Source organism: Nanorana parkeri, unplaced genomic scaffold (genome assembly GCF_000935625.1).
Source record: "Nanorana parkeri isolate BGI_ZX_2015 unplaced genomic scaffold, ASM93562v1 scaffold128, whole genome shotgun sequence".
NCBI classification, from domain to species: Eukaryota; Metazoa; Chordata; class Amphibia; order Anura; family Dicroglossidae; genus Nanorana; species Nanorana parkeri.
This window is the reverse complement of record NW_017306396.1, coordinates 964463-978372: the sequence shown is the minus strand read 5'-3', so window position 1 is coordinate 978372 and position 13910 is coordinate 964463. Positions and strand designations below refer to the sequence as shown.

Genomic DNA, 13910 nt, shown 5'->3' with positions numbered 1-13910 from the left:
ACACTGTTGGTTGATCACTGTTCTCCTTCCAGCTCCCTAAAAATAAAAAGCCAATGCTTGCAGCATCCTTCATCCTCCAGCCCCCTAAAAAGCCAATGCTTGCAGCATCCTTCATCCTCCAGCCCCCTAAAAAGCCAATGCTTGCAGCATCCTACCTCTTCTTTCTCCTCCCCCTCTCCATTGGCAGGGCTAAGCATACAAGAATATGAACCATTCTGCAGTGCACCGAAGACTCTCTAACTTGAGGGCAGTCAGCATCTGCATATACATGTAACCATGCCTTAGACCCCATTCACCCCAGGGCATGGTTACCACGTGATTTTTAAAAATGCAGTTTTGGGCGTTCTGAATTGCGTTTCAGAGCTGAAACGCAATTAAAAAAAACTCCCAAAACCACGCTAATGAGCGCAGTTCCATTGAAAGCTGTATGGGAAGAAAAAAACGCTCAGGTGAGCAATTTGGGAGGGGAACGGTTCGGCTCACGCGGTCGCATGAACGGTCCCCATAGCAATGTATGGGATCGTTCATGTGGGCGGATCCGCACGGCCGAACCGCCCCAGTGTGAAAAGGGCCTTATCCTATTGTATACATCATAATACCGGTCTTAATGTTTTCAGATATTCACCCGATCAGGGAATAATAAATGCCGTGGAACACATTTATACCTGAACTCATCAATGTCCTTAGGTGACACTAGATTTTTCACAACAAGAAAGCCATTCTCCTCATAGAATTGTCTCTGTTCTGTGGTCAGCAGATTATTATCCAAAGTATATCTGTCGAGAGAAAGTACAGAAGAAACATGAACCCAATTTTTCTACAAAGCACACAGTAATGCAATACACAAGTGAACTGTTGTCTGTTATAATCACCAGTACATTACAAAGATAAAAGTCTACGCCACAGGAATAGTACTCGGTGCTAAGCAGAAAAAAAAAAAGAGCATGGAAATATTCAGTATGCATTGCCTGTGTTACCAAAACTGAAGTCCTGTATGTACAAGTGGCTTTAGCAGTATATGAATTAAAAAAAAGGTCTTTAGTCCAGTTTATCTGTAAACAGTGCCTTGTGGAAGCATTCACTCCCTTGTTTTTTACCTCTTTTATTGCATTACAACATGGAATTAAAACTGGTCTCAAGGGAAACATTTAAATGTCTTGGAATGGCTCAGTCAAAGCCCAGACCTCAATCCAATGGAGAATCTGTGGTAGGACTTGAAGATTACTGAGCACCAAACACAACCCATCCAACTTGAAGGAGCTGGAATAGTTTTGCCTTGAAGAATGGGCAACAATCCCAGTGGCTAGATGTGCCAAGCTTATACAACCATACCCCAAGAGACTTGCAGCTGTAACTGCAGCAAATGGTGGCTCTACAAAGTAATGACTTTTGGGGGGTGAATTGGACCTGTGTTTTAAAGTACATATACTATAAGTAATATCAAGTTTAAAAAGATGTTGGAAAAATAGACATTATTGGGAACATACCTGTCCTATCAGTGTAAACACTGGAAACAGGCAAGAATCATATCTTTTCAGCAGGGGTATCATATTATAGACATATTTGTAGATATTAAAGGTTGTACATTTTAGACATTATGATTGTATGGCTTGTTTACTTCTTTTTATATTGTTTTATGACTCTATAACTCCAAACTCTTATTCCTTTTCTCTTCTGTTAGAAATAGTGTATGACACTAAATGGAATGGTTAATATTGGTTTAATAGGTCATAATTAAAACAAAGGCATACTTTTTAACACCCATTATTGTAGATCTGCAATCATTGCTACATCAGTAAATGTATTTTATTAATACAAGAAGTGTAAGTACCAGAATCTGACCTGGTTTCAGCCTCTTGCAGTCTCTGTACAGCAGGCCTTGAGTGTGAGACGGAGATGAAATACAAGGAGTCAATCAGTTCATGTGCTGACAAGAAGAATCTCTGGATTGAAGGTAAATATATCAGCAAAAACTAGTTTTATTTGATCTTTTTTGGGGCTATTCATTTTTATCTTATGTTTGGCTGAAGTTCTACTTTACATTTCTTGTGATTCTACATTTTATAACTGCTGTACACTTAGTTGATACAGAGGGGTGCACATGCCAGAACTGCACATTTACTATAACAATACAAGTATGGTTCGTTCTATGAGACTTTTAGTAAGATTTGTGACACTGGAACAAATGAACACTGAAGACACTGGCACAAACATACATAATGTCATTGTGTATAATACTGTTTGTTTAAATGTTGCTGTTTGTTCGAATGATCCATCAATGTGCCCCTCCCTTTTAGATTGTAAGCTCTCACAGGCAGGGCCCTCCTTACCATCTTGTCTTGAATTGTATTGTAATTGTAATGTCTTCCTTATATTGTAAAGCGCTGCGCAAACTGTTGGCGCTATATAAATCCTGTATTATAATAATTTTCTGTGAATCAATTTTTTTTTTCAACGTCTTGGTATTTCCTCCGGAGGACATAGAACCCAAAAAATTGCTGACAAAAAATAGATCTCTTAAAGAAAAACTCTGGTTAAACATTTTATTAACCCTTGCAGTGGGGCTACCCCCACACTGCAAAGGTTAAACGCTTGTTTTTCTCTAGGTACTAAACAAAAGTTATACTCACCAGACCATCCCCGTCAGCTCTCTGCTCCTGTGATCACTGAAGTGTGTGTCCTCCTCCTCAGTGTCCGAACATCTTTACAGTCTATGCACAGTGTAAAGAATGTGATGACACCAGGATCCTTATACCGATGCAGCAGAGGGGCAGAGACACTTGAGACACCGGTCCAAGAACAAGCCGACCCGGAAGGTATGGTGAGTATACCTATTTTTTTTTAGCACCTAGACCCAAACGAGCACTTAACGTTTGCAGTGCAGGGATAGCCCCACTGAAAGTGTTAATCATTTTTTTTACCTGATACCTTTTGCATTCAGATATTAAGGGTGCAAACATACTTACTGGAAGCTTGTTGGATGACTGACAGTTGAAACCTGGCCTGACACAGGAACAGCGGTCTGACATTCAATGTAAGGCAAATAAAATGGCTCTACATGTTACATTTCAAATAAAACAGATGGACAACACAATATATTAGCAATCAATGCCTGGTATAACTAATCTCAATGACAAACATGGTAGGCTCCGGGTTACCTGTATAGTTGACCTTAGCTGTTCCCATGTCATGCTGTCCCATAGAAAGTCATTTTTTGCATATTAGGTCTTCCTTTCTATCTGCCTGTCTGTGTATGGGCAGCCTAACAAGAGATACAATTTAACAATTCTAAAGGAGGGAATTAGCAGATAAGTGTAACCACGGCTACTGTGAAGATTCTCATAGCTACATCTATCTGCCAATTTCCCCCAGCATTCGCTAGAATTTTTACATTGTATTAGGTTGCCCATACATAGAAATGCGGATAGATGGGAATACCTAATATGCAAAAATGACTTTTTCTATGGGACAGCATGGCAGTGGAAGAGCTAAAGTCAGCTATTGTGGTATCCTCAGAGCCTAACCCTAAAATGGATTTATTTCCTATGATCCCCAGCTCCATCTAGTGGTCAGAATGTGGTATTTTCTGCGATTCACTACTGATATTATATTTGAAGAGGATTCAACCAGAAGAGAAAATAGCCTTAAGCACACAGCTGTTTTATTTGCAGTTTTGCTGGAGCTATGCATTTTTTTAAATTATAAATAGACCCTTAAAAATGATTGTTTAGAAGCAAGCAAAATGTACAACTTGTGTTGCATCAAATGATCTTTTCATAATTTGCACTTATTGCATTTCCTGAAACCATAGATGTTGTATACCTTTTCCTCTTTTTCCTGCATGGATTCAGTTAGTAAAGAATTAAAAAATATATATATATTTTCAAGATGATTTGATCAAACAGTTGAATTGCAAAATATATGCATCTATGGCCAGCCTTAGGCCTGATACATTAAATACAATAACCAAGCAGTATTTCATAATCCATATGATTTTATGTATTAGCCTAAAATTAAATAATGACAAGCCCTGACATTTCCTGAGTTGTCCAGTGTTGATTTTGTATTGGTATGGTGGTAGGAGGGGTGCACACTCTCACTGGCTATCCAGCTATGGGGATGCCGAGCTGGTATTTGGCATGGCCTGCTGAGCTGGTATCTCTGGGTAAAAGTCCTCATGCTGATTGTACAACATGCAAGGATAAAGCAGTGTTAGTATCTGCATTTTAAAAGAAAAGTAAAAACAAACCTTTTTCTTAAAGAGGACCTTTACCCATATCTTCAAAACAACAAAGCCACCTTGAGAAATGTTTAGTAACGACAATCTACAAACACATACTTCTAGATAACTGCCGGCTTTTTATTCTTTGCATTCCCTATTTCTTCCCCAGTCTTCTGACAGTGGCCATTTGTACTAAGGGCAGATTGCTATATCTCCCTTTACTTCCTGGAACATGTGACTAGGACATGTGACCATGCACATCATCTCAGGGGAGGAAAATGCCTTTCCCTGAGATCTCGTGAGATTACAGATGAGATTTCCCAGCAATGCTCTGCTGATGTAACCTTCCCAGGATGCAACGCTTGGACACAGATTACATCACCAATGCCCAAGAGGACCAGGAAGTGGAAAAACAATAATTGTAAGTAAAAGAAAAATATTTTGTTTAGCTAATGCATGTAAGATTTCAGATTAGCATGCAGATCTGTATGCTGATGTGGTTTTTAGTGAAAGGGGGGTAAAGGTCCACTTTAAGTTTACCTTTCTACTGGGTCACAAGAGCACATTTACTAATGTACTGTCACGCTACTGCTTCGAGCAACCTGGGACACTCTTCCCAGTGTCCCGCTGGCTCCTGGCAACCAGTGGCGACGGTAAGCTGGGCTTAAAACACCCCTGTTCCTGTGACCCAAAGTCAGGAAACAGCAAGCTAATGCCTGCTATCAGCTGACAGTGGAGAGTTCTGCGGCAGCCGAGAAGTATCCTGACAATATTTCCGGGATCCACCATGGCTGCCTAAGGGACAGCTTGCTCTGCCTCTTTAAAGCCAGAGCCAGCCATGCCTGCCCCCTCCCCTGTCTCTGTCTGTCCAAGCAGTGAGTTCTGGAAGAGCAGAGAGGGGAGGGGAGAAACCCTACGGGGCAGTGACAATCTGAGAGCATGGACAGAGAGCGGACAGATAAGCAGTTAAAAAATTGCTCAGCTCTCAGTGTCAGATCTGATGTATGACAGCTGCAATGTCCCATGGTGGCTCTTAGCAGCAGGAAGAGTATGTTTACTCTCCCTGCACTTCTCATTTAAAGTGTTTTCCCATTTTTGCATGTTCCTATTCACACAGCATAAGCTAAATAAAAAAAATAAAAATGCTTCTTGCAGTTTAAAATGCTTTTTACTTGCTACTTGGCTTCTCCTGGTGGGTCTGTGAAGGGTTTGCGATAACCCTGTCTGTGCAGCGCTGGCTGATTTCAATATACTTTGTAAAGTAGAGTTGAACACTGTCTGTCCTAATAAAGAGTTAAAAGGATAAAAAGCCTGGCTTCTGCATTGTATGTTAATGAAGTTAATAAGAGAAACAGATTCCACACAGTCCTGACCCTCAGCAGGGCGGGCTTTTGATGATCGCAAGTACGGTCTGCCTGTCCAAGATGGGCAGATCGTACGAGCTTTTAATAAGCTTACGACCATCGCAAGACAAGAGTCTTGCGATGGTCGTAAGGTGTGTGGGCACCTTAAGTCTTTCTATAAGGACAGATCACTGTAAAGGAACACAGAAAAACGTAGATTCAGCCATGTCACCTGCTGTAACAAGACATCTAAAAGGTAATTAAAGAGGGGTTTTCTTAAATTTGACTGCAAAAGTGGAAATAAGCTTTAAAGTTTTCATGCATAAGCATTTTCATTTGTTTACAGAGTTATTAATGCTTAACACTAAGTGGTCTATGATAAAGCAAGCAGTATTACCGCAGATGTTATCACTACTTGAATTTACACCTAACCATGTGTGGCATGAGTTCCTGATCTTTAACTTCTTTGTGACAGGAGCATTTTTTTTTACACACGCATGTTGTTTAAGGCCTTATTCACACACAACGCAAGAGCAAAATTGTATATTGCGTATTTACGCTTACATGCGCATATATATATATATATACACGCGCATAGGTGCGTATATGCGTGCACTTTTGTGTACACAAACACAATAAAATACCCATTTTTTGGTCTAATATAAGAGATAGGGTTGCTAAAGGCTGGTACAGAAACAACCTCAATTCCTCAGGCAAAAGAAAAAACTTTCCTGGCTATGAGAATGATCAGCATGCAGATTGTGTAGGGGAAAAATGATCTAGCCTTTGTTTCAAGACCAGTATGCAACACATAGGAATTCAAGTACATTCAGCAATGCACAGCAAGGCATACAACGCAATAAGATCAACCTAAAAAGAGCTGCTTAAACTGTTTAATCACAGACTATTAGAATAAAGTAAACACAGTAGATATTTATAATACCTAAAGCAGCACTCCAGGATATTGAATAGATAACCCTAGCAGTGGGGCTAACCTCACACTGAAAGGGTTAACTGCTCATTTTGTCTAGGGAGCAAAAACGAAAGAAGATATACTCACCCGATCATCGGTTCCACCCGCCCGCTAGACCGGTCCCCACAGCCTCTTTTTTTCCTGGGCTCTGATGGTCAAAGGACCCGTCACGTCATCAAGTCCATAAAGATCTATCAGATGTAAAAACGCTGAAGCGGCATACCACAGCCAGAGCTGAGAGGGAAAGAGGTGAGCGTTCACTTCCACAGGACCTGGGGATCAGGTGAGTGTTTCTTCTTTATTTTCGCCCCTGGAGAAAAAACAAGCAGTTTACCCTTGCAGTGTGGGGGTAGCTCCACTGCAAGGGTTCATTTTTCAAAAGCCTGGACTTCTCTTTCTAAGGGCTGGTTCACACCACAAAGGCTGCGTTCCAGAGCGGTCGGCCTCTGGAACGCAAGGCGGTCGGTTCCCTGCGTTCAGAGGTGGGAGGGGGCGTGGCGGTGCATAGAAGTCAATGGCACCGCAGCCACGCCCCCCTACCCGCAGTGCAATCGTCCGCCCCAGAACATAGGCACATTAGTGCCTGCGTTCTGGTCCAGTGCGATCTGCAAAAATAGTGCTTGCAGAATGAGACAACCTGTGAAGGTTACATCACAGAGCATTGCTGGGAAATCTCATCTGTAATCTCATGAGATCTCAGGGAAAGGCATTTTCCTCCCTGGAGATGATATGCATGGTCACATGTCCTAGTCACATGTGCCAGTAATCCAGGAAGTAAAGGGAGAGCTAGTAATCTGCCCTTAGTAAACATGGCCACTGTCAGAAGACTTGGGAAGAAAAGAGAAATAAGGAATGCAAAGAATACAAAGCCAGCAGTTATCTAGAAGTATATGTTTGTAGATTGTCAGCACAAAACATTACTAAAAGGTATGTTTGTTGTTATTTTAAAGATATGGGTAAAGTTTCTCTGTATCCTGGGCTGCTGGCTTTAGAAAATTGGGAGGCAACACCTGTGGATGTTACCCATACACTTGCATTACATTCTATGGCAGGTGTTTCTCTCTTTTTGCAATTCCAGATGGCAGCACAGTATCACAAATGCCATCTAAAGACAGTCAAATGCCAAAGGCCAGGCTATTGCTGGCCAGCTTGGGTGTAATGTTGCCCCAAAACAATATCCCATTGTTAGAAAACCAGCTATGAACAATGGAAAAACAATAGAGGGCAGCAATACCATTGTGAAGAATTGGCTATAAACCAGGGCTCGACAAATCCCAGGCACCAGTTTGCGTATGTGACTAGAAATTGCGTCCTGGCGCCTGGGCTTTTGTCAGCCCGTTAACCGCACCTTTCTTCTATCGCCCGACACCCGGGACATGTAGTTCCGGCCGCAGGTCGGATGTTTTTTCTCCTACATTTAGCCCTGCGTCGGGCATGCAGGACTAAATGTAATGCGGGAAGCCGGCGCTCGTTTAATACAAGTGATCCACACACACAAAATACATCTGTCATGAGGAAAAGAAGGATGCCATAGCTGACCTCTTCTAGTTGCCTGGCTATTATAAGGATCCTCTGGTTTAATACTTCCTGGGTTACTGAGTGAACACAAGTGGTTTGCTATAGTGTACACACTTTTCTCTAATGATAGGTTTACTTTAGAACTCTGTGAAAGCAGGGAGCTGCCAGACCAATTTTCTACTCTGCTCAGTATGAAATTCCTCAAACGTTTAACCACGATATCAAAAAGCAGCTGGAGAGTCCTAAGCACAGAGTCAATGTAACGTTATCTACTCGACCCAAAGGGAGTTTTACGAAACGACACCCTTGCCATGGGTTTTTAAAGGAAGCACCATACGGAGTAACAGAGAGACAACATTTTAAAAAGATTCCCCTGAATATTGTAAGTCCTTTTTAAAAAAAAACATTAACAAAATACTGAAATATATGTGGCTTTTCACACAACTATAGTTCATATAACATTTCATACAACACAGAAACAATGTTACAAAGCAATGTTACAAAGCTGGTTACAACCAGCCATGTTTTTCATATGTCTTAGTTGATGTTGATTATAAATTGCCTGATTGGATAAAAGTTGTATAAATAGGAACAAGGGAGCAAGAAATGTGAATGCATAGAACCCCTTGAAAAAGCTGGTAATGCTGGCACAACAATAGGGGTGTCTTTCAGCCACAACCATGTACCCCAGAACAGCACTTATATAACAACAGTACTGCACATTTACTTTGGATTCTTAAGCCAGGTTCAAACCATTTTCAGGACCAGATCTGGATTGCGTTTTGCCACGTTCCGGAAGTGGTTTCTTTTGGGCTTTCAGGTGCGGTCCAGTACGTTGATGCGTTTCCATGCATTCCAGACAGAGAAAATGAGACAAGCAGTTTTTATTTATGTCTGGAACAGACTGCGCTGGTGTGAACAGAGCCCAGAAATACCATAGGGACTTTTTGGGATGCTTTTTTCGCCTGGGAACAAACTGGTCTGGTCTTGACATGGTGTGCACGAGCACTTAGGGCAGGTCCACAACATTTTCAGAACCAGATCTGGTCCGAAGAATGGTGTGAACCTGCACGCAGTTCCAGTGCATTCCAGACCAGACAAAATGAGACATGCATTATTTTTCTGGTCTGGAATTGACTGCGCTGGTGTGAACAGAGGCCACAAATAGCATCGGGATACATTTTGGGTCCAGAAACAATCTGGTCTGGAGATGATCTGGATGTGGTGTGCACAAGCCCTTAGTGTTTACATCTTAATGATGGCTTGATTTGTGCTTTCACCACAGCTGGAGGGATGAAGTTTGGGGTGTATAAACAGAACTTTACACTGGAATAATAAATAGGTATCCCTTTAATTATAAACAATATTGTAGCTATCCGACTACCTATGTGAAGGGTCCAATATCATGAAATAGTGCATGTATAAATATGAAGGGAAGGGGAAGGTCTGTATGGTTTTAGGATCATGTGTTTTATTATGTGTAATAAAAGGATGTTTTTATTTCTACATCTGATCGTGAGTAAATAACACCCAGATTACTGTTCTATTTACATGAATACTGTGATGTAGAGTTTGTTAAAGGGATAACAGTTTATATTCCATGGTAACTTTTTATTACTGACAAAAAAAAACAACCTAAAATGTTACCAGCGAACAAACACACCATATCTTATCGAGCTTATTAACCAAGCCGTGTCCTGGGAGGAAAATAAAAAGATATTTCTGTGCAAAGTACAAGTGTACATTCAGTGACTGAAGTTCATATTCTTCATGTTAGCACTGTAACACTGATAAGCAGTTAGTCCATCTCCAGAATTATACAACATGTTTCATACAACACTAGACACTCTGGCACTTTCATTTGTCGAACTCATACAATTGACATTTTTTTTAATTTTGAGATGCAAATTTAAAAAGAAGAAAAAAGAACTCACTCAAGAAGTCACTCATGAGCATTTTGTTGTACTTAGCTTTGAGTGACAAAACGCCTAGGTGTGAATGGAGCCTCATAGACCGGTATTAAATGTGACGACAGGTCCTTAGACCGCCAGAGTCTGGAGGAGAAAATGCTGTTGATCTGAACCAGCAGCCATGCTAGCCAAGAGATGTTCTTTATTCCATCTCCTACAGAAAAACAAGCAGTTAACCCTTGCATACATTGCTGACAGTGAAAGGGTTAAATAAGTGTATTTAAGAAAATAAATCTACTTTTGCAGTCCCCCTCCCTCACTGCAAGGGTCAACTGCTCATTTTTCTCTAGGGAAAGGAATAAAGAAGATATACTCACTTGATCCTTGCAGCATTTACCCCCCAATGTACAATAGTCATATCAGTATGTCATGGATAACACAACTGTGGTGAGGTGGAGGCATTCTCCCTCAGAGTAAAGGTGCCCATACACCTGCCGATTATCGTACGATAATTGCGGGTGATCCCGCGATCGTATGATAAATCGGCAGGTGTATGGAAGGCGTTAAACCGTTTCTACTGTAAGGTCGCACAATTTTCGTCTTCCGTCTTCGGAAGACGAATGCCGCACAGGCCGGTGTGCGCAAGCGCACACTGCCCACTCAGCACTGCAATCATCGGAAGCCCTCACTCAGCGGGGAGGGCTTGCGATGATCGCAAGTACGATCTGCCTGTTCAAGATGGGCAGATTGTACGAAATTTTAATCACCTTACAACCATCGCACAACAAAAGTCGTGCGATGGTTGTAAGGTGTATGGCCAGCTTTAGGCAGCTATTCTGAAAGGGGAAACTGTTCAGGTGTATGTAATCTCAAATGATATTTTTCAGTATGTCTGGCACCATGCCGGAAGTGAAATTGGGCTGATATTCCTTGTTTTAAGTTATATGTTGAGCTGGTGTGCACAATCCTGATAGCAGTCATCTCTAAGGGTGCGCACAGCAAGCTGACAATGTCACACAACAAGATTGCTGCTACATGCAGCCGGCGGCCACTGTCACAATTCAATAGATGCTGCTTTGGGGTTTATCCATCAATGCTATTTAGCTGGAGGAATCTATTTTCTTCATTCAGCCGGCGGGTTGAAAAAAGAAAATATATACATGTCTACCCTACTAAAGTCACACTAAACTCAGGAGTTCAATCTTACAAATACATTCAAGTACCTTAACTAGTACCAAAAATGTACCTTATTTGTGTATAATAGATCCTCAAGATCCTGTAGAACCTCAAATCATCTCTGAATTGGTGCTGACACTGTCCTTTCTCCTGGAGGGTGACTACTTTTGTTCCGCATGGTCCCTGTGTGTGTTGTAAAGTAGTCTTCGCTCCAAGCCCCGTGATAGACTACAATCTCAATACAAATTAGTAAACCAAACATGAGATTGTAGTCCATCACAGGTGCGAGCTTGGAGTGGTGACTACTAGAGGTGCACCAAAATGGAAATTTTAAAACCGAAACGATACCGAAATAAAAAAAATTTGTCAGGCCGCAACCGAAAATGTTTTTTATTTTAATTTTTTTTAATATTTTATTTTTATAAACGTTTTAATTTTTTTATATGTATTTATTAATTCATTTTTTATTAAATATTTTTTACTTTACTTTTAGGGGCTTTGGGGAAATATTGGGGATCTAAACAGACCCCTGACATTTCCCTTTTAAAATAGAAAAAGAGATTGAGAACACAGAGTCCTTTATCTCTTTTTCTGTATCCCCTGTTATCAAGGAACAGGAATCCTCTATACTGAGTGTTCCTGTTCATTCATAACATGAGGACATTGTATGTTTACTATAACTACAACTATGAATGAACACTTCCCATTCATTCATAATTGAGGATATAGTAAACATACTCTGTCCTCAATAATCTACAAACACTCAGCGATCACTGAGTGATTGTACTGCTCTCCTCTCTGACGCGCTGTCACAGGAGGCTGATCGAGTGGTGTAGAGAGGAAAGCCCAGCCTCCTGTGACAGCGCTGTCTTCGCCCCAACACCACTCTGCCGGACTATGATAGGAGGCTAAGCGGCGTGGGAGGAGACGCCGGCCGCTCACAGCGCTCTCCTCCTGCAGCGCTCGGCCGGCTGTCACAGTTTCTCTCCTCCCCGCTAGGACACAGAGCAGGAATATCAGCCCAATTGCCAACTGACAAAGGGCATGCTGACAACGTTACTGCAAGGCAGCAGCTTAGTGTTGTCAGTCTGAAACGAGGAGTGCTGTTACTGGCAGGATCAGAAAAGCAAGAAACCTTGCAACAGAATAACAAAAAGGGATTGTTTTAAAGAACAGCTCTGGGTATTTTAAAAATGATTCTTGTTTTGGTCTAGGGTCTAAAACAAAGAAGACATACTCACCTGATCCTTGGTCCTGTGGCAGTGACCGCTCACCTCTTATCTGCTCCGGTCAGGCTGTGGTTTGCTCCTAGGCATCCTCATATCCAATGCAGGTCAATGGACTTGCACTGGACATGAGGACATTAGCAGTCCTTGGACCACCAAAACCCAGTGGAGAAGAGGCTGCAAGGACTGCTCTAGCAGCCAGGAGTGACCAAGCATCAGGTGAGTAGAACTGTATTTTCACTCCTAGACCAAAATGAACAATTAACTCTTGTAGAGGTTGTTCTTTAAAAGGTAAACTCCAAGATATACAAATACTGTCTAAATACAAGAGGCATTTGTAGTAGAGAGCAGTGATCTATTACACATCAGAAGCTACCTTTATGACTGGAGTTTTTTTAAAGGGACTCTTAGCTCCATTTCCATGGCACTCTAATTCAGGGGTAGACAACCTTACCACTCCAGCTGTGGTGAAACTACGAATCCCAGCATACATCTGCTTCCGGGAGTCATGCCTGTGGATGTCAGAGTCATGCAATGCCTCATGGGATTTGTAGTTCCATCACAGCTGGCGGGCCAATGTTGCCTACCCCTGCTCTAGTCACAGTGTGTAAGGGACAGGTAAGCCTGGACACTTCCCGGAAGCAGCAATTTCTGTGACGAAGAAAACAAAACACACACCAAGCAATATATCATTCCTACTTATAATAATTATATAACCCAGAACTGCCCCGACCATTGGAGCCGAAAAAGGATACGAGGTGCCGCTGAAGAACGGACAGGCGGCCGCTTCCTACCGGGATGTTGAGACTTCGGGCCTGCATGTCACTGCCGGTGGTGGGGACACTTTGAAGGGCGGACAAGCCTCTAATGCGGGTCACTATACGAAGCCTGTCTGTATAAACCGACAGCAGCACTCCCTAGCCCCGCCCCCTATGTGACGTCTTCCGCCCCCTGGACAAAGTCCAATCACAGCCTACGTGACCGAGGCTATCGTTGCTTGCTGTGGGACCGCTCAGAAGTGTCATACTGTCATTCTTGTAGCTTCCAGTGACATATCCAGAGCATGACACATATAACACATACCCTGGGCGACGCTCACTGGGTCAGCAAAAGTTCTGACTGCAGCTGTCAGTACTGAGTAGCAGGGACTATCTGTCTTGTGAGAGCTCTCTGTATGGCTCTTCCCCATTGTGCAGCCACTGTATCCTGCTCTCCCCACTTTACTGATCTTGTGGGGCAGCACAACCCACGCCCCCTCCCCGGCACAGATTCCGAGTGTTTGCTGTCTATGTAAACACAGCCCTGATTGGCTGAGGCAGCTGTCTGTTAGGTCTATAGCCAATCAGGCTTACAGGTCTGGAACGCTTCATTTCTCGTGTTTTCTTGGCGGAATGTATGAGCACATACAGCTACTATTCAGTCTATGGGACCAAAACGAGCTGTAATATGCCAAAAAAGAAAGCTCCTGTACTTTTTCCAGCACAGGCGTTTTGCTTATTGCGACAAAACGCGCAGATGTGAACAGGGCCATAGAAATGAATG

At 42.2% G+C, this 13910-nt stretch overlaps 1 protein-coding gene across 1 annotated transcript in view; it reads right to left on the bottom strand.

The window, feature by feature from the left end:
• Nucleotides 1–13221, bottom strand: part of PHYH (phytanoyl-CoA 2-hydroxylase) — a 27148-nt gene extending 13927 nt beyond the window's left edge. Inside the window, exons 1-3 of the mRNA XM_018553716.1 lie at nt 13124–13221; nt 2967–3022; nt 666–776 (exon numbers count right to left, since the gene is read on the bottom strand). Of these exons, the coding sequence (XP_018409218.1) occupies nt 666–776; nt 2967–3022; nt 13124–13189 (233 nt within the window). The 5' untranslated portion in view covers nt 13190–13221. The remainder of the gene's footprint in view (nt 1–665; nt 777–2966; nt 3023–13123) is intronic.
• Nucleotides 13222–13910: the final 689 nt, after the last annotated feature.